The 20083-nt window shown below is 41.9% G+C and overlaps 2 protein-coding genes across 3 annotated transcripts; one reads left to right on the top strand and one right to left on the bottom strand.

Annotated features, from left to right (window-relative positions):
- Window positions 1–89: 89 nt before the first annotated feature.
- LOC149322277 (methyltransferase-like 26 B) lies at window positions 90–4069 on the bottom strand. 2 transcript variants are annotated; one of them, XM_089507929.1, is made up of 6 exons: window positions 3824–4069; window positions 1778–1937; window positions 1563–1622; window positions 733–800; window positions 341–419; window positions 90–169 (listed from the first exon to the last, which is right to left on the bottom strand). In XM_089507929.1, the coding sequence occupies exons 1-6, from the start codon at window positions 4015–4017 to the stop codon at window positions 116–118; spliced, it is 615 nt and encodes a 204-aa protein (XP_089364055.1). In that variant the 5' UTR covers window positions 4018–4069; the 3' UTR covers window positions 90–115. The 2 variants fall into 2 exon arrangements, with proteins under 2 accessions (XP_089364055.1, XP_089364063.1); XM_089507937.1 differs by having other exon boundaries at window positions 1910–1937.
- Window positions 4070–9262: 5193 nt separating this feature from the next.
- MRPL12 (mitochondrial ribosomal protein L12) lies at window positions 9263–16850 on the top strand. The gene is made up of 5 exons (XM_089538442.1): window positions 9263–9371; window positions 11937–12123; window positions 12306–12380; window positions 15426–15563; window positions 16455–16850. Exons 1-5 carry the CDS (start codon window positions 9325–9327, stop codon window positions 16569–16571), a joined length of 564 nt encoding a protein of 187 aa, XP_089394568.1. The 5' UTR covers window positions 9263–9324; the 3' UTR covers window positions 16572–16850.
- The last annotated feature ends 3233 nt before the right edge of the window (window positions 16851–20083 follow it).

Below are 20083 nucleotides of genomic sequence, written 5' to 3'. Positions count from 1 at the left end.
TAAAACCTAATTTTCAAAGAAACTACAGCTGCATCCATTGTTATTTAAGAATTTAATGTTTAAATATTCTTTAATACTACAGTGCTAGTTGAGCTATCCAGCCTGTAGCCAGAGATCAAAACTCCCTCCTCCGAAAGATCAGGCATTTGGTGTATTCGGGCATCTCCAGCTGTGGGGAGAAAAAAGGCACTGAACTGAACAGGACATAGTAGGATGGACACATGCAAAATGGAAGCCAGAGGAGGGAAATAGCAGACAAAGGACTAAGGACAGTCATAATTATGCAGCAGTTCTGTTTCATCACTACCAGCGTTATGGTGGTGTAGCCTCTGCCTCTTACCATGCGCTCAAGCCAGAGTGCATTGACATTTGCCAATTGACGGAGCTCCTCCACATCTCGCAGTCCCCATTCAGGATTCCTGCCACATAAAAGTATTGCATTAGGAGTTGGAATATGCAGCTTCCTTGAAACAGCCTTAGAACCTATTCCAAGGAAGGAAAACAGTAAACTACAGGCAGTACACAATCTTACAGGGCAAGGAAGATGAAGTATAGGGATTCCTGTTGCACTATATCCATAACTCATGTTCTGTGTTAAATATAATGGTGATGGAAATAGATGGAATGAAACTTTCCATGTAATAGCTTTACTTAGTCCCATAATGTAACATCTCCTCAGGCATTGGTGGGCATGCAAAAGAGAATCTTGTTGAAGACTTAACTTTAACTTACTTGGCTTGGAGCATTTCATCTAGTTTCACATTGCACTCTGGGAGGATGATTCCATTAATGGCAAAAGGCTGTGGAGTGTAAACAGCATGAGAATTACTACTTAGTCACCAAAGAGACAGGAGTACCCCAGAGTTGTGCTCTATAATAGATTTGGGGAGGTGGGGACTAAAAGCCTTAGAACAGCACTGGAAAAAGAGCTATTTTCCAGCCAGTCTCTATGGTTGGATGAAGTAGAGCCTGGATAGATAACACTGGCTTTATATTTTTTAATGAGTGGAGAAAATATAGCCCCTCCATGTGTTGGGTGACAGTTTCCATCATCCCTGAGCATTGGCCATGCTGGCTGGGGCTGATGGGAGTTCTCATCTACTGTCATCTAGATAGCTATAGGATCATTCTGGTAGTTGATAAGCCCCACCGGTTCTTTATGGATACAGTTTGTTACAAATACAAACTGTGTCTCCTCCCACAAACCTCCCATTCATAGACACATCTGTACTGTACAAATGTTATAATCAGTTTTTTAAAACCTACATCAAAATAGATAAGCTTCAGGTGAAATGACTTCCTTGCTATTAGAGCAAGAGATTTTGAATTGCCCTGTGGTAGTTCTGAAAGAGAGGCTCTGCTTGGGCTGAAATAGCAGGAGCTAGAAGGTGGGCAGCTCTCCACTTGCCTACAGAACAAGACATACACTGTTTTTGAAGGTAACATTTGGATAATATGAGGTTCATTTGGTCTTTAAATGCCTGAGTCCTTGCTTTCTTGAAAGGATCACTTTCATATTGGACATTAACTGTGAATGCTTAGAATGGGCTTCTGATACTTACACCATAGGCCAAGAAAATACCTCCTGGTTTCAGCAGTTGTCCTATGCCTTTAAACATCCCCTACAACAACAACAGCAAATGTGCAGTCAGATGAAACTAACCAGCTTGTTTTATATAACCCACTAAATAATAGTCCCAAATAATAACCCCAAGCAAGGGTCAACTCCAATACCATTGGTGTAGCTTTTCCCTGGTTCTTATATTATATACAGTACCTCTAGGCCTTGATCAGTCATGTGTACCACGTTGATAATGACAATGAAGTCGCAACAGCTTTGACCCAGGCCAGCCCACTGGTCCCATGGCTGTGACACATCTATGAAGAGGGGCTCTCGGACATTGCTCACCTTGGTGGCACGGATGTAAGCTGAGATACTGAGAAGAAAGATGGGTATTGTAAGCTTTCTATAACTTACAAAAATGGGGAGGAGATGAGATTTCACAGTCCTAACTCAGAACTCAGATACAAGATGAGTTCAGACAACAGGGCAATTTGTCAGTGGAAGTTGTATGAGCACATACTTTAAGGATAAGCAGGAATCAGTCTGGTGTAAACTTTGCTGTGCTTCGGTGATGGGACAGCTAGACATCTTCAACTCTGATTCTTAAACTTAAAGGAGCAGACATGGAACGAGCAATAAATACCCAGTGGGACTAATACAGGGGACATTGTTGGTGACAAGAAATTCAGTCTGTCACACCCAACCAACCAATTTTGAGTTGTTTATATCATTTAGTACTTTCACTTAAGGGAGTGTTAACATTTTCTGAGAGATGGCAGACACCTATTATGTACATTCTGACTGGAAAACAGCAATACGTTATCCCTTATACAAGATAATTCAAAAATAATGGTGCAATTCTGAATAAGAATAGCTTTATTTTTGCACCATTCTTTTTGAATCGCCTTGTATTAAAAAAAACAACTTCTACTTCACTTGTTAAATTTATTTGCAACAAATAGTTAATCCCCAGCCCTGCTTCCTTTTCTTGAGGCTGTATTGTAGCATAGCTATTTCCCTGCAACTATCGACCTCTCTTCCATCTCACTCATTCCCTCTGCATTTCTATTTCCTTTCCTTCTGGATTTTTTTGCAAATTGTAATGAATATTGTGCTAAAAGTTAATAGAGCTGGAGCATACATTTGTTTGCCACTTTAAAAAACTCCTTAGACAGCCTGTGACCTGTCCCTCAAAGCTGGCAGTGGTCCCTTCTTTTCACATTTTTTCATGCAATATAATCACGGTTTCTAAGTGTCCATATGACAGTTCCAAAACTCCTTATTTCTCATATTGTGTTTTGGCACATAAGATCTACACACACAAACACATTAAGCAGCCTTAGCCAAATCAAGTGATAAAACCAGCAGAGACTCATTGCATATAACTGGACAAATCATAATTTACTACAACATTATTTTGTAATACACCATCTTTAGCCAACCATAGGTCAGACATCATTTCATTCTTTTGCTCACCAAGAATATACACAGATGGAAGGTTGGTCTAGCAGAGAACAATGGGTAAACCAGGATCTAGCTCAAAGAAAGGGACAGTTTTGTCCCCCAAAGTTGGACCGCAATACCCAGCTTTGCACATGATTGGCTATATTTCATAATATTTCAGTGATGTCTGGAGAACCATACAGTCTCTATCATTGATCTAGCTATTTTTTGAATGATATTGCCTGGCTACCAAGCACAAGCAATCCGTCTGGCTTTACTTCGCAAACGAAGATTCAGGAAGGACTCATCCTGCGCTTTCTAGAAGCGCGTTGATGCCTAAAAAGGCCAATCTGAGATAAACAAGTCCGGTTGCAGAAAGCACAGCAGAAAGTCTCCTTGGGTGATGTTTCTGGGTTGTGGTTCTTTCTGCATTGTCATTTATCTTCGAGACTCGTTCGGCATGAGCTTTCAAAAAAGGCTGCAGCATCGTGGAAAGCAATACCATATACTTATTAACAGTTTCTCCTGCTCTGCTACCCACAGATTCAATGCAGCCACTTCTAAGTGCATATTTTGTCATACCACTCCTATGTCTTCTGACAAAAGGGAAGAAGGCAGAGCATAATCCATCATCCCTGGTGTAAGAATTGTGCAACTCTCAGTATTGCTGAACTGCATGACACAGCAGTTATAGCCAGCATTACCAATGGTGATGAATGCTAGGAGCTGCAGCTCAATAACATTTGGAAGACTGCACAATTTTCACAGCATTCCTACTGTATCTAAGCTATGCCAACATCACAGACCCTGATGTACCTTTGTTGAGAAGCTGGACTGATCTCTGATGGCTGCCAGATGACAGTGGGCAGGGCCTGGGCAAAGTGTACCACATGCTGTCCTGTCCCAGAGCCCAGTTCCAGCCCAAAAGCAGAGCATGTATCATCTACATAGTCAGCTAGCACTTCCAGAATGTTCTCCTTGTTTCGCTCAGCCATGGGAGAGACCAGCATCTTTGCTGCTGCCAGTGAAGGGCTGCCTTGTTCTCTTCTCCAAGGACTACTGCCTGCCTTCTGATGCCTCCTGCTCTACTCAGATGCCCTAAGCTAGATTTATTAAAGGAAAGGAGATTATACCAGGATGAACTTGTCTGGTGACGCAAAGGCATGTGTTGTCCCAGCTTCATGGATCTGATAAGTTACAAAATAGGCCAATCTAATAGAAATTATGCCACATTAATTTGTTTCTCTTCAATATGTGATAGAACTGTATTCAGTTGATTCAGTCACATTTTCCCCTTGGAAACCTTTGGCTGAACACTAAAGTTAGAATCATCCAGAGCATTTTATTCTCCATTATGGATGTGAAAGCTGGAAAGTGAAAAAAGCAGACAGAAAGAAAATAAACTAATTTGAGATGAGGTGCTGGAAAAAAGTGCTGATGATACCATGAATGGCCAAAAAGAAAAACAAATGGGTCCTAGAATAGATCAAGCCTGAACATTCCCTGGAAGTTAGGATGACGAAATTAAAGCTGTCATACTTTGGCCACATCATGAGAAGGCATTAGAAAATACAATAATGCCAGGAAAGGTAGAAGGCAGTAGAAAGAGAGGAAGACCTCTTTTCAGAGAGATATTTAAAACAAAAAGTTTTTAAATAATGGGCTGGGATGTTGCATTGTCTTAAAGTGTTTTAAACATTTTCACCTTTTTAACTGTATTTTATTATTTTAACATGCAATTTGTTTTAATTTAACACATTTAATTAAATAGACTTGTAATGTACCATTTTGTATGCTTTTAATTGTACTGTTTTTTAATATTGTAAGCTGCCCTTCATCCCAGTTTTGGGGGAAGCATGGGATATAAATAAATATAACAACAACAACAACACATGCCAGATAACTAGATTCAATCAGGGAGGTTATAAACCTCAGCCTGCAAGACCTGAGCAGAGAGGCTGAGAATAGCAAGTATTGGAGATGTCTCTTTCACAGGGTTGTAATAAATTGATGTTGACTTGAAAGCAGAATACAGCCATCTCTACCACCTTTGACTGTATCAAAATAGAAATACTCTTACTATTTCAGTCCCGGGTGTATCTCTAGATGCAAACATCTCCCACTAAGAAAGAAGTAAATTGGTGAATTTAAAAGATAAATCACTTTTTGTTTTGAAGCATCATAACAGATACTGAAGAAGGTTTTTTCCTGACACTTTGCAAATTGGGCAATGTCAATTAATTATGAAAATTCAGTTGGCCAGCATTTTTAATGTCCTCATTTAAATTGAAAAATATTGTGTCCTAGGACAGAGAGGAAGTTAGTAATTTTTATTAATGGCACAGAGATGGCACTCAGGGCAGCAATGCTTCACCACCATGTTTTTGATGAAGTGTTTAGAGAATAAGGTGAGTGCTTCAATGCAATGGCTGTGTGCTCTGGTTGTAGAACATTACTTGGATACCTTATGGATCTCTTGTCCTCAATGTGCTTAATTTGTGTATAAAGAGAAAGCCTCTCTCTACTCTTTTATTTCTTATTAGCAGCCCCTCCAAATGTTTCCACACACTGCAAAATAAGCTTTTAAAAGTGCTTCTGCAAGACTTTCTCCTAATTGTGGCATGAGTACCAGGGACATGTAAAAACTATTAAATACTCCTATCATAACTAAAGGATGGTATTTTCCACCTCCACTGCCCAAGACTGGTACTTTCAAGAGATCTCTACACAGAAAATAAAGAGACTAAAGAAATAAATACAATAAAAAAATAAAGAATGTGTTTATTTCTAATACAATTAATGGCAAAGGTGGTTTCAAATAAGAATTTGAAAGAACAAATCAGATGGCATCATTGCAGTGTTGTGGAAGGCAGTTCCAGGTATAAGGGACAAAAAAGCAAATCTTTACAAAGAAGAAATCTGTTCTCTAGTTGGTTCTACAGTTAACTAGAACTAACTTCTTACATATGCAGAGTTATTTTGGTTTTGTATACAGAGATGTGAGAGACCATGCTGTAGTGGTTTGAACATTGGACTAAGACTCTGGAGATTAGGGTTCAAATCTCCATTTGGCCAAGGAAATCCATTGGATGACCTTGGACATGTCAAACCCTCTCAGGCTCAGAGGCCAGCAAAGGCAAACTTTTTCTGGACAAATCTTGCCAAGAAAACTCTGTGACAGGGTTGTCATAAGTCAGAAACAACTTGAAGGCTCACAGCAACAACATAAAGAAAAGTATATGTGTGCAGTAATCTTGAATCTTGAGCCTGTCCTCTGTGTATTAGCTACCCCTAATTTGGTGTAATCTGCAAGTTTGATAAATATGCCCTCTGTTCCATAATCTGGGTCATTTTTAAAGATGCTGAACAGCACCAATAGAACCTAGTAAATTATCTCCAGAATGAAGAGAAACTATTGATGAACAATCTTCTAGTTCGGTCCATTGCTGTTGTGTAGGGATTGGAGTAATTAGCTCTTCAAGTCATTTCCAATTTATGGTGACCCCCAATGCAAACCTATCACAGGGTTTTCTTGGCAAGATTTGTTCAGAGGAGGTTTGCCATTGCCTTCCTGTGAAGCTGAGAGCATGTGACTTGACCAAGATCCTCCAGTGGATTTCCAGGGACAAGCAGGGATTCAAAGCCTGTTCTCCAGAGTTGTAGTCCAATTATTATACACTGTCAAAAAAACTGCTAAAGGAGATCAAACAGTACTAGTTCTAACAGTCACCATTAATTATTTGCTGCTGAAACTCATTTAGAAAATATCACCAGTTTCCAGAGACCTTTGGCTCAGGTGTTCAGCCCACATATTTTAAAAAATGTATTATTTATTGGTTTAAATGGGATTTGCTTCCAAGCATGTATGGACTGTATCCTTGATTTAATCATCCCTTATTGAACTCAGGAAACAGCCTGTGAATTGATGCATTTTCCACCAAGTCTGGTTTTTTTATTCATTGTGCTGCGCACAATTTTAAATACTCCTCCTATCACCATGGGGTTATCTGAATTGTACGCCTGTAACATCAGCATCATCAACATGGTCCCAGCTTTTAAATCCTTGGTTCAGTGAACACCTCCTGTTGTTATTAACTGTCCTCAAGTTGGCCCCAACTTGTGGTAACCCTGTGGATGAGACATCTCCAAGACCCCCTATCCTCCACTGTTCTGCTTAGATCCTGTAGATTCAAGCCCATGACCTCCCTAATTGGGTCTAGCTATTGGCATTAAGTCTTCCTCTCTTTCTACTATCCTTTACCTTTCCTAGCATTACTGTTTGTTTGTTTTCCAGTGAGTCTTGCCTTCTCATGATGTAGCCAAAGTACAGCAGCCTTGGTTTCATAATCCTGGCTTCCAGGGAGAGTTCAGGCTTGATTTGTTCAGGGACCCATTTGTCTTTTTGGCTGTCCACAGTATTCTCAGTACTCTCCTCCAGAATCGCATCTCAAATGAATTGATTTTCCTTTACCTGCTTTCTTCACTGTCTAGATCTTACATTCGTACATGGTAGAGCGGAATGTGATTCTAACTGTAGTGCTGAGTTGTATATCTTTACACTGTAGGATATAAAGGGCTGCCCTTTCCATTCCCATTCTTCTACATTTCTTGGCTGCACTCCTCATTCTGATCAATGTTTGACCCAAGGCAGGGGAACTCTTTAACTATTTCTATTTCCTAATTGTCTAGGTTGAATTTAGATCCTCCGGGACCGTGGTCATTGCTTTTGTTTTCTTTATCTGCAGCAGTACGCCTGCCTTTGCACTTTCTTCCTTGACTTTCCTTAATAATTGTTCCAAGTCTGTGATGTTTTCCGTTATTAGTGAACGCCCTACTAGTCCCTAAATTAGCTTCTGAAGCCACCACCACTAGAGAGGTTTTCAGTCCCAGATCTCCCATTTCCAGATCGCTTCTCCTCTGCTGGACTCCCACACGGGTGGAAAAATCCACATCCAAATGTTGCATTCTTCTCTGTTACTAATAAAACTACCATTACCATGCACTGCAATGGCAACTAACAGAGGCATACATGTTTGCACCTAAATTCACCTCTATAGAGCAGTGGTCCCCAAACTGTGCTCTTTAAGGGATTTTGGACTTCAGCTCCAACACTGCTGAGGCTTCTGGGAGCTGAAGTCCAAAATCTCTTAAAGGGTAGAGTTTGGGGACCACTGTTTATAGAGCAACGATGCCCAAACGACAGTATAGTCCTCCAAATGTTTTGGACTTCAGCTCCCAGAAGCCCCAGCCAGCTTGGTCAACAGCCAGGAATTCTGGGAACCGAAGTCCTAAAAAATCTGGAGGACTAAAATTTGGGCCTCACTGCCATAATGTTTGGAGCTGGTGTGGTGATTTGGGCGTTGGACTATAACTCTGGAGACCAGAGTTTGAATTCTGTCTTGATCATATCTGCCCATTGAGTTACCTTGTCCAAGTCACACACTCTCAGCCTCAGAGAAAGGCCATAGCAAAAACCCTTCTGAAGAAACTTGGCAAGGAAATCCCTATGACAGAGGGATACACTCTTATAGTGCTGCTATTCCAAGAGCGCATTTATGTCTTATAGTGCTGCTATTCCACTTCAACTGCTCTGGCTGCATTCTGGGATTTGCAGTTTAGGGAGGGGCATTTAGAATCCTCAGCCAGAGAGCTCTTAGGCCTCACTGAACTACAAACCCCAGAATGCAAGAAAAGGCAGATAGAGCAGTAAAAGTGGAATAGCAGCACTATAAGAGTATAGTGCAGTGATCTAATAAGAGGCCTTAGGGCAGTGGTTTTCAACCTTTGGTCCTCTAAAAAATTTTTAGACTTCAACTCCCAGAATTCCTGAACAATGAGCATACTGACTGGGACTTCTGGGAATTGAAGTCCAAAACATCTGGAGGCCCAAAGGTTGAGAACCACTGCTTCAAGTCGTTTCCAATTCATGGAGACTCTAAGGTAGTGGTTTTCAACCTTTGGGCCTCCAGATGTTTTGGACTTCAATTCCCAGAAGTCCCAGTCAGTATGCTCATTGTTCAGGAATTCTGGGAGTTGAAGTCTCAAAAACCTCGAGGCCCACTAATCTTGAAGGCACACACCTAGAACAACACCAACACCATAGAGGTTCCATCCCTAGCGCGGCGCTGCGGAAGGTCCTGAAACATCACTTCCGCCAACCATAGAGGCTCAACCCCGGCCGGCCAGCGCGTCGCAGAGCAAGCTGGTCGGTGATTGGAGCATCGGTCCACCAGCGAGAGGGCGCGGCTAGAGCGTCCCCTGTGCGCCCTCTGCGGCTGGCGCGCTGGAGAAAAAGGGCGCCCGCTGGAGCTGCCGCCATGGCCACGCTTCCCCGGCTGGGCGCCGCACTCCGCCTGTTGCTGCGGTAGGAGAGGGAGGCGGAGAGGGCGGCTGGGCCAGGGACAAGCGGAGGAGGAGGAGGAGGAGAAGGGAGCGGTAGCGGTCACCCGGCTTCCCCTCAGGCCCAGGCCCTGGGGTCTCTGGGGGGAATAGAAAGCCTTCCCAGGACTTGTGCCGACCGAGGGGCGCCTCCTTCCTCTCCGCTCTGCGTCCCCTCAAGCCCTTTCCGATCGATGGCCACCCCGGGGCGATCCTCCCATGGGCTTCCTCTGGGGCTGAGAGAGTGTGACTCCCTCAAGGTCACCCAGTGGGCTTCCATGGAACCCCTTCCCTGGTCTCCAGAGTCGTCGCCACGACGGCCCTCAGGGCGCCTCTGCACTAGAAATAATGGGAGCCTACTAAAGGGCAGCACTTGCCCATAGGGAGACACTGGGGAATGCTTGCACATAGGGAATCATTGGGGAATACTTGCTGATAGGGAAACATTGAGCATTGCTTACCCATAGTGACTCGTGGGGATTAAATGCCCATCGTATTCCCAAGTATTCCCCTATGGGCAGGGAATCCCCATGATGCTCTATGGGCAAGGAATCCCCATGTTTTCCTATGGACAAGTTTTCCCCAGTGACTCTCTATAGGCAAGTATTCCCCAATGATTCCTTATTATGGGCAAGTACTGTCCTTTGTTTTAGTACGTCCCAAAATAATGCAGTTTGACACCACTTTAACCACCAGGGCTCCCTCCTACAGAATATTGGGATCTGTAGTTTCGCAAGGTCTCTGGGCCTTCTCTGCCCATGTGTAATGCCTCAGCGAACTACACATCCCAGGATTCTATAGGAGGGAGCTATAGCAGTTAAAGTTGTGTCAAACTACATTGTTTCTACAGCGGAGGTGCACCTTAAGTACCCTGGAGCCATGGGGGGGGGGGGAGTGAGGGTTAATGGCTCCCATTTGATGCAGTTTTCTTTATTTTTTATTATTGTATCTTTATTAACTTTATCATCATTAACATTTACAAACCAGGCTATTGCTCTCCAAAGGTACTGCTATACTCATCCCCCCATATTTGCAGCTTTGATTATTCACGGATTTGATTATCCATGGATTTGATTAATATGTTCTCTCTAGGAATATCTATGTCCTCCAGTGCAACTCTGTGGTCAACTTTAACCAAAGGTTGCACGGAAAGACCTAGAGATTCCTAGAGAGAATACTCTACTAGGCCTTTGTAGCTCCTCCAATGCAGTTCTATGGCCAGTGCATGTCAAACGTTGACCACAGAGTTGCACTGGAGGACCTAGAGAGATATGGAGGGACATGTGTATATCATCCAGTACTTCCTACCTTCAGATATTTTGCTGCCATTTTCATGACCAGCATAACCAAGGGTTCTGCCCTGTGCATTTGTTTAGGGGTAGACTTTATAAGTCCTGTGGGGTAGGCCCCCATTATTATTGCCATGGTGATGCTTCTGGGGGCTGGCCTGGAGCCCCTGGAGAGCTCTATTAGAGTCAGTGGAGCATAAGTTCTGGCTCCCATGCCTTTAATAGGAATCCATGTATGGATGCTAACTGGTCATCTCATTATCCTTTGGGTTATGTCAATTTACAGTGTGGGGTTGCTTTTGTCTGCCCACTTTCATTCCTAGCAGAAAGGTTGCTGCTGCTGTTCTTCGCACCCTTGAGTTCAGTGGATATTTGTAAGCATCCTGGAGGATTTATGGTTTAAAATGAGATTTGAACAAGAAACTTCCTGGTTCACTGCTCTTTTAATGGCTTCTACACTAGAAATGTAGATCCTCTGTGCCGCAGTGGTTTGAGTGTTGGATTATGACTCTGGAGACCAGGGCTTGATTCTTCATTCAGCCATGGAAACCCAGTGGGTGACCTTGGGGAAGTCACAGTCTCTCAGCCTCCTTAGGGGAAGGCAATGGCAAACCTCCTCTGAACAAATCTCACCAAGAAAACCAGGTGATAGGTTCACCTTCAGGTCCTAATCGTTACCTCATTTCTGGAGAATTATTGCAATTCTTGCAAATAATAGTAATAATAATCCAGATTGCCCTTAAACTGGTCCAATGCATTTAGCAAGAGTGAATGTTTAGGATAAGTTAGCATAGATTAGGTATACTTGACTACAAAGAGATTCTGTGTGCGTTTAATTAGTAATGTTAAAATGTACTAGCAGAACAGAGGCTGTTTTTTTTTTAAAAGGGGGGTTATGCAAGCTTGAAATTGGGCTATCCCTGTATTACACAATACTTGCACTCAGCACATATCTTTGTGAGAGCTAATTACTTCATAAGATTACATAATAAGATAATTTCTCAGACTTTTGAAAATGGTTTCAAGTTTTTAATCTCAAAAAAGTAATAATTAAAGTTGTACTGTTGTTTACTTTGGAAACTATATTTTCCCCCTTCCTTTGCAGTAATGACAGCAACCATTCCATATAACTTCTTCCTTACTTGGGCTATCTCAACATTTCCTCTGCAGTTCTTCTCCTTGATCTCCTGAAATGGCAGGCTTACATGCATCATTACATGGGGCACCATAAATGTAATGACCTCTTCTCTGACTTTCTACAGGCAACATCAGCCACGAGTCTGTCCTATCAGGATGCTGAAGGGTACCTGCTCACAGCAAAGTGAAGCCCTGGCAACCCCTCCTCTGGACAGTGCCCCCAAAGAGTACTCGCCCAAGATTCAGCAGCTAGTGCAGGACATTGCTAGCCTGACCCTGTTGGAGATCTCTGACCTCAACGAGCTGTTGAAGGTGCTAATCTTTGCAGGGGGAACTGGGTGGTGATAAAACCAGGGTGAAATGTTTCTTGGGCAATTCATAGTGTTGGTGGTTTCTTGCCCTTTCTTTAGAAATGGAATGAGCTGCTTTGGTTTGCATTCTCTTCTTTATGATGTAAGTTAGTAATTACCTAATAATGCTGCTTGTATCTTTAGAAAACCCTCAAAATCCAAGATATGGGACTAATGCCAATGACTGGGATGATGCCATCAGCACAACCAGTAACTCCGGTAAGAAGCCCACCTTATAGCTTAATGTTCACCTGAATTAAATAGCCATTTCTCCTGGGTAAACATGTGAATGACAAACTGTATCTGCCTAACAATGGGGCACATTTTTGGGAGAGTTGTGGAAGAAGGGCTGTGCTTGAAATATAACTATTGTTGCCTTTCATTTATCATAATAACTTGTTGAGGCTTTCCAGGAACAGGGAGACTGCTGCACAGCTTGTAGAAATGGTAACTAAGTAGCTGATGATTCCTAATTTTTATGACTAATCTGAATGGCTACAAACATCTACTTAGGAATTTTTCTCTCTCAGTGGGATAAGATATTCAACCCTCTTCATATAACTGTAACGTCCGTGAACTAGGTGTAGCTTCCTTGATCTATTTTTTAGTTAAGCAGTATTTCTGGAACCTTTTTGTCTGTAGTGGATTTAAGCAGGTATTTTCCTGAAAATTACCTCCTTACCATCAAATTTTTTGTGTTGTTTGATTACATTTCTTAATGGGGTTGCTCTCCCTCTGAAAGATCAGGTTTGTAGCTTGGGCATATTCTTGGATCCAGATCTACTCTTGGAACACCAGGTTGCTACATTGGCCAGGAGTGCTTTTGCCCAGCTTTAACTGTTGTGTCTTCTCTTGGGGTAGGCAGATCTGGCTACAATAATCCATGCCTAAATTACCACCCAATTAGATTACTGTAATGTACTTTTAAATGGGCTGCTCAGAAGTGTTTGGAAGCTACAGCTACCACAAAATGCAGCAGCCATGCTGGTGTTGGGTGTGCATTTTAGAGGTCACACAACCCTGGTCTTACAAGAACTGCACTGGCTTCTTTTGAGTTCAATTCAAGATTTTGACCTACAAAGTCCTAAACAGCTTGGGGCCAGGATATTTGAAAGACTGCCTTCTCCTATATGAGTCTGCCAGTAATTTAAGATCCTCCAAGGAGGCCCTATTACATGTCCCAACACTTTGTGAAGTTAGATTGGTATGTACATATAACATGTTTTTTTCTGTAGCAAAACCCCAATTGTGGAACTCCCTACCAAAGGAAATTAGGCTGGCTCCATCTTTTTTGAGCTTCTGGTGGACAGCCAAAATAGTGGTGTTCTGCACAGCCTTTTATGTTTTAAATTGCTCTGTTTTAACTGTTGTATTGTAGGACTGTTTTAGAACAATTTGTTCTGAGAACATTTTGTCTGTGTACTGTTTTCATTGTTGTTATTTGTTTATCACTTTGGGAGCACTTATAGGTTGGAAGCAGATATTGCAGTGTCTTAAATAAATAATAAATGAAAATATCTCTGTATGTTATTGTTGTGTAACAGATGCCCAGCATGCAGAGATAGGGATGTTGGGGCAAATAAACTCCCTGGCTGACAGGAAAAAATTGATTTTAGCTGTAGTGCTTGGGATTGCCATCTTCATGTTACTATTACTTGTTTGTTTTTTCACGGAATGGTTCAACAATATTCTTAGAAGCAAATGCATGACATCCAGGAGATTAATTTTTGTATCTAAAGAGCAATGAGGCCAATTGTGACTATTATAGCAAACCATTAAAAGTTTGACAAAATAATTGGGTCATTCTGGGCTGATGAGTACCTTGCAAACATGGCACAATGGGTTGTAAGTAGCAAGGTCTTTGAATATTTTGACTAAGTATGCAGAAAGTGATTGGCCATCTAGAACACATGTGCCAGACTAGATGATGCTACATCAGTATAGCTGTGGCAAATGACAGAGAAGAAAGCTTCTTCATTGCCATGGTCTATCCTATTAGATAAGATCTTCTTGAGTTCAGTCAGGTGTCAGTCAACTCTCCTCTTCTAGCTTTTCCATAAATAAGGAAAAAATATTTGCAAGGATGTGAGAGAAGTCATGTTCTCATTAGAATTCCGCCAACCTGTTTATAGAATAGCCCTTGAAATCAGCAATCGCATTCTGTGGAGAGTTTTGGAAATATGAATCCACAAATCTTCCTTTGAAATGTTTGCACTTTACCTGTTAATATCCTTTCTGTGACAAAGAGAGTACTACTGCATCATCTGTTTTCAGGTCAGCTTTTTTTTCTAGGCTAATAACCAAAGTCAGATCCAGAATGTGATGTTAAGCCTGCAATAATGTGGGATAGCCCCATCAGTGTTGTACAGGTCACAAAGACCCATGTCATACCAGATAAGGAAGTCTCTACTTTGATGATTAAATATTTCAACGTTTCCCCCCCCCCCCCCCTCTTATTCAAACACTTGTAATAACTCTCAGTGCAGCCAGCGTCCCAAATCTTAATGCTACACTAAAAAGTCTAAGTTGAAATCAGCTATGTCAAACAGACCTGGAAGTCTTGTTGGCCACCTGGCTCACATTAAGAAACAATCCCTTAAAACATATTTTCTTTGAATTGCCTAGGCTGGAGAAGAGTACAACGAATCCACAGTTGTCAGTGAACGATCCCTTTTATTGAGCTTCTCCAAGAACCATATCTGAGACAAGGGACATTCTGTATAGTACCGTATAGATTTTCTTGACATCAGTTTCCCAACTAAAAACTTTCAAAGATCTGCCTAGACCACATGGAAACATTAACAAAAGTAGAAGTAAGCACTTATGTAACTTCAAAGCTGTCTAATGTCCCACCAGATTCTCTCCTTTTTTTTATAAGAAGTTAGTCTTGCAAGAGGTTACATTTAACAGATTAACACTCCCCTTTGCAGTATTATGTTGATTAAGAACGTGAGCACTACAACCAGATTTTGTTTCATTTAGTAGACAACTAGAAGCTTCTGAAAGCCCACAAGTAAGCAGGCAGGCAGCAATCAACCTGTTGTGGCAGTTGCTTAAGTTTAGCTCTGCCAGTTTCCAATAACAAAATGCAGTTGCTTTTTTCAACACAGGAAAGTAAGAGGAAATAAGAAAGGACTAACTAGTGCAAGTCTAGCAAAGTCTAACAACTTTGGGCTGACCTTTGGCTTCTGTGTCTTTATGAGGCTTTGTGATTGGGAAATATTTTAGCCACAGATTGTGAGTGGGCTGTTTCTTCTCTTCCAGGTAGTAGAAGAGGAAGATGTCCCCAAGAAGCAGGAGAAACTCAATTTCACAGTAAAGTTGACCGAGGTTAAGGCTGCAGAAAAAGTGAAACTGATCAAGGAAGTGAAGAACTGTATGCAGGGCTTAAACCTTGTCCAGGTAAGTACAGTTGGCCCCTTCACCTTTGTGTCTTTTTGCGCATTTGATTATTCACAGATATTTCCAGGCCCCACAATTAAGGCCAGTACTACATCCAGGGACCCTTTATAAATAATAATGTCTTCTGAACATCCTGAGGGTATGTGGCTCACTACCTGGGGGACATTCGTGTTTAATTCCTCATTGGTGGTCCCCAATCCAAAAGTACTCTATTATTATTATTATTATTATTATTATTATTATTATTATTATTATTTATTTTTAATGTCAGTTTACATAAAAACTGTTAATTTGCCTGTGTGACCAGTCATTCTGGTGACCCCAAGATGCTAGCATTGGATAATAATAATAATAATAATAATAATAATAATAAATTTTCACTTTTACCAAACTTCTCTGCCTGTTTCAACCATCTTAATTTGGGGTAAAGTATAAATCTGTGAAAGACATCCTCTGCACAGTATTTCAGTAAGGTGTCTTAGGCTCTTCTATGTACTATGTGAGTCCTAGTGTCAGCACTTGATCCTGCCACTAGGAGGCAGCAAGCAGAGGAGCTTCAAAGGGACATTCATGTGGAGGGACAAAAATGAAGCAGTACTATGGGAGTTAGTAAATGAACTTGGCATCCTTGAAGATAGTAGCAGGTGGGGTGACAATGAAGCTTGATATTTCCAAGATGATTTTTGTAACCATTTTGAGTCTGATACAAAGTAGTTTATTGCCTCTTGCCAAAATCTCTGCTTAATTGCAAGTTTGCTTGTCTTTGTCCAGTCTTCTTAGAACTGAATTATCATCTGCAGCTCAAGAGATGGTGTGTAGTAGGAAAGCTTCTCTTGAATTCACCATTTCCCATTACAGTTATTAAATAGAGCTACTGTTCTTCTGTTGTAGGCAAAGAAACTGGTGGAATCTCTTCCTCAAGAGATCAAGGCGAATATCCCTAAAGAAGAAGCAGAAAAGATCAAAGCAGCTCTAGAGGCAGCAGGAGGGACTGTGGTTCTGGAGTAAATGCATTGGTCTTACCGCCAAAGGACTAAAGCAGAGCAGGGGATCATCCCCTAACCAGTGTGGCCCACCTGTGGCTTTTATTGCCTACTGACTGGTGGTGGGGGTGGTGGGGGTGCTGTGTGGTTCCACGAAGCCATGCGCCCTTGCCTTTTTCTCTCTGCAATGGGATTTTCCACTGGGATGCCCAATGCTTGATGAATGTCTTCGGCACCATGAGGTCTGTTATTTGTACCAACACTGCAAAGAACTGAATATATAAAGAGTATACACAAAGGAAAATATCTGTGGAACAAGTGGTGTGTGAGGAGATTTTCTTACATATCTGTGCTACTCTTCCTACCCCAAAAAGTTGCTGTTTGTGCACATCTGAGTCTGGTGGTAGCTATTCTTAGTCACTTGGCAGAGTGAGGCACATTGTAGGATTCAGGGGCACGGTCTAAGATGTTATTTCTAATGTCACTTACTAGAAAAAGGGTGGGAGTTGTGTGGCCCTCCAGATTTTTTATATTGCAACTCCCAATAGCTCCAGCCATCAGTGCCAATGAGGACAGATGTGCTGGAAATTGCAGTCCCAACAAATTCTGACAGGCCTTATAATTCCCAGCCCTATACTAGAAGATGGATGGTGAGAGGGAAGGGGTGGTCTTATTACTATTCACCTAGGTGGGCAGGGGCTCGGGAGCTTATCATGTATTGGAGGCTTGCTGACTTTGGAGCTTTCTCTCCCATAAAGTGCTCTTCCCTTCAGAAGAAGGATTGGGAGCTTAAAAAAAAGGCCTGATCCTGTTTTTCCCTAGGGTATTATTTGTTACGACAGGTTAAACTGAGGAAGGGGTAATGAATTCCTCTGGTTCCTGCTATGCACAAATTACTCTGCCTGCCCTGATCCTCAGTCTTCCCAATTTGCCTATTTCAGTCTGTTTTACAACTAGGAACTGAGTACATAGGAAAGTTTGTCTCTGGCCATCTTCCCAAAAAATCTTCCACTAGAAGTGGTTCAGTTACATTCCTTCCTTCTCTCTTTTTCCTCTCAATTCCAGTGATTTACAGCAGGACAGCCTCCAACTCTACTTTTGCCAGGTTGCTACATCATTGAGTGGAGGGTTGACTAGCTGAATCTCTACAAAGAGTAGCTCCGTGTTCTAGGGCTGATATGAGACCAGAATGGTCCTTTCCAGTTTGTTTTAGAGAAACAACCCTATGGAACAAACTAGGTTCTTAGTCCAATGTCCACATTGTTGCAATCTTACATTAGGCCATATTAAGGTGGAAATTTGGCAGGTGGTGGTCAGGAAGTTTCCTAAGGGTAGTTTTTGAAGCATATTGGTTGGGCTGAGTGCAAGTAAAGCTGCATGTACTACCTGTGCTTGGCTATCTCTGGAACAGGCTTTGGGGACAGGATTCCCCTTTGGGACTTTTAAAGGGAACCCCACAGAAACTAATTGATCTCCAACACTTGGTCCTGGCCATGATCAGTTGTACAGACTTAAAGAGCACTTTTCCCTTGAAAAGTCTTTATTGGGGATTTTCAGCTAGTGCAACTATAGAATGACAGATATTCCCAACAAATAATGGATTAACTATGCTTAAAAATCTCAAAGGAACCAGTCTCGTCTTGGAAGCCAAGCTTGGTCAGCTCTTGTTAGTGCTTGTATAGGAGATGACCAATGAATACCAGGTGCTGTAGGTCTCGGTTTTTGGAGACAGCCTTAATCTGGAAGCAATTTCTGTTCTCTAGATACTGTGGTCACAGAAATGTGCTTATAGCAAGCTTTAATAGATTCTGTAAGGGCTGCAAATGTATTCCCGGAAGTGGTGGGAGAAGCAGAAGTATGTGGATGACATTTTAAACAACTGAATGCTGCAGATCCTCTAGAGTAGAAAGACCAGTGTATCTCAAACCTTACATTGTTTTAGGCAAAATATATTTCCTGGTTGCAGAAGCCAATCCAACATTTTGTTTATACAAAACATTTTAATCCATTTACCCTGTTAGTAATTGACCTTAATTAGCCTTTGCTCTAAAAACAACATACCATAGTTTGAAACGGAACAAAAGCATACAAAATTCGGGAGAAAGTGAGAAATTTGCAATGCCCTGTTTTTTAAAATTAAATATATAGTGTACATTTTAACTCCAACAGGTTCTCATGGTTGCTAACAATTACAAAATACAGGCCAAGATGCTGCTTCCAACAGTTAGCCCCAGTATCATAACTACACTTTAACATCCCAGCTGATCCCTGAAACCCACCTTAAAAGTCAGTCAGTTGTCCCAAGCAATGGGGATCAGTGGCCAACCCTCTCCTGCCAGCAAGTAGTACTGCAGTGTGAAGTTGCAACAGATTCCCTGGGGATTCCCTGCTTCTCCTTGCTAGTGAGAGGGGACTGGTTCTGTCACCCTGCAACATCCCACTTGTCAGTAAAACTGGACTTCCTTTGCTTTGCACAACTGATTGGCTTTAAAGACAGAACCAGCACCCAAGCAACTGAACCCCCAATCTAGTTCTGGTTTAAAATAATTCCAGAGCTTAGGTATGGCCACTGATGAGTTATCTTTCATGTCCCTGCCAAACACGTGGGTGGTGAGATCCCTGAAGATCTTAAAATTCAGACTGATATGGGAGAACAGTCTTTCATACAAAGACAATGAGGTTTTAAGAAACTTGACCCAATACTGTTTCCAGAGTCAGCCAACAAAGTTCATAGAATCATAGAGTTGGGAGGAAGAACAAGGGCTATCTAGTCCAGACCTCTTTCATGCAGGAATACACAACTGAAGCACTCCTGAGAGATGCCTATCCAGCTTCCAAATATGAGAAAGCCCACCATCCTGTAGGACAATATTCCATCGTCAAACAGTTCTTAATGTTTAGTTGGAAAGTTGTAACAAGAGAGTCATTTTCCCTGGAGCCATCTACAGTTAGAGCTAAAGTTCCAAATATCTTTTAAAGGACATCCCACATAAAGCATGTTACCATACTCCACATGGGATGCACCTAAGGCATGTAACTAGACAGATGAGACAATCCTGTTACACAAAGTCTTGTTTCCTAGATGTAATGGTAAAAAGTGCAAGAGGGTTTTTAACTAGCCAAGCTCTCTCTGCTGCTGAAGCCGTTGCCAATGTAGCTTCATGCTTTTATTCTACTATGGAGGCTAGATGCTACATCAGTTTCTGCTTCAGTTATTGTGGTGGTATTTTGCATAACATAATTACAGCCAGGCGTATACTTAGATACTTCTTCCTGCTAAATAACAATTTAAACTCAAATTTAAATATAAACTCATGCAGGCCCAGTACAGACTGCCACTTTGCGGCGGCCTGGGGTCGAAATTAGGGCTCAGGAGAGTGGAGCATCCACATGCTCCACACTCCCAGCACCATTTTGGGCGTGTGTGCATTCAGACGCTGTGCACGCCAATGACATACCTTGTGTGCCGCATCCAAATGGGACAGTGCACAAGAGACGTCACCACGCCACTCCAGGGTGCTAGTGGTGCCTTCGCAG

This window comes from Sceloporus occidentalis, unplaced genomic scaffold (assembly GCF_023333645.1).
Source record: "Sceloporus occidentalis isolate IW3139 unplaced genomic scaffold, rSceOcc1.0.p SCAF_1, whole genome shotgun sequence".
Classification (NCBI taxonomy): Eukaryota; Metazoa; Chordata; class Lepidosauria; order Squamata; family Phrynosomatidae; genus Sceloporus; species Sceloporus occidentalis.
The sequence above is the reverse complement of the archived record's forward strand: the minus strand, read 5'-3'. Positions and strand labels throughout refer to the sequence as shown.

Coding starts and splice junctions, on each gene's coding strand:
- LOC149322277 (XM_089507929.1), bottom strand. CDS start 4,017: ATGCTGGTCTCTCCCATGGCTGAGCGAAACAAGGAGAACATTCTGGAA. Junction 801..1,562: donor GTATTTTCTTGGCCTATGGT/GTAAGTATCAGA, acceptor TACACTCCACAG/CCTTTTGCCATTAATGGAAT. Junction 420..732: donor GATGAAATGCTCCAAGCCAA/GTAAGTTAAAGT, acceptor TTTATGTGGCAG/GAATCCTGAATGGGGACTGC.
- MRPL12 (XM_089538442.1), top strand. CDS start 9,325: ATGGCCACGCTTCCCCGGCTGGGCGCCGCACTCCGCCTGTTGCTGCG. Junction 12,124..12,305: donor ACCTCAACGAGCTGTTGAAG/GTGCTAATCTTT, acceptor TTGTATCTTTAG/AAAACCCTCAAAATCCAAGA. Junction 15,564..16,454: donor AGGGCTTAAACCTTGTCCAG/GTAAGTACAGTT, acceptor CTTCTGTTGTAG/GCAAAGAAACTGGTGGAATC.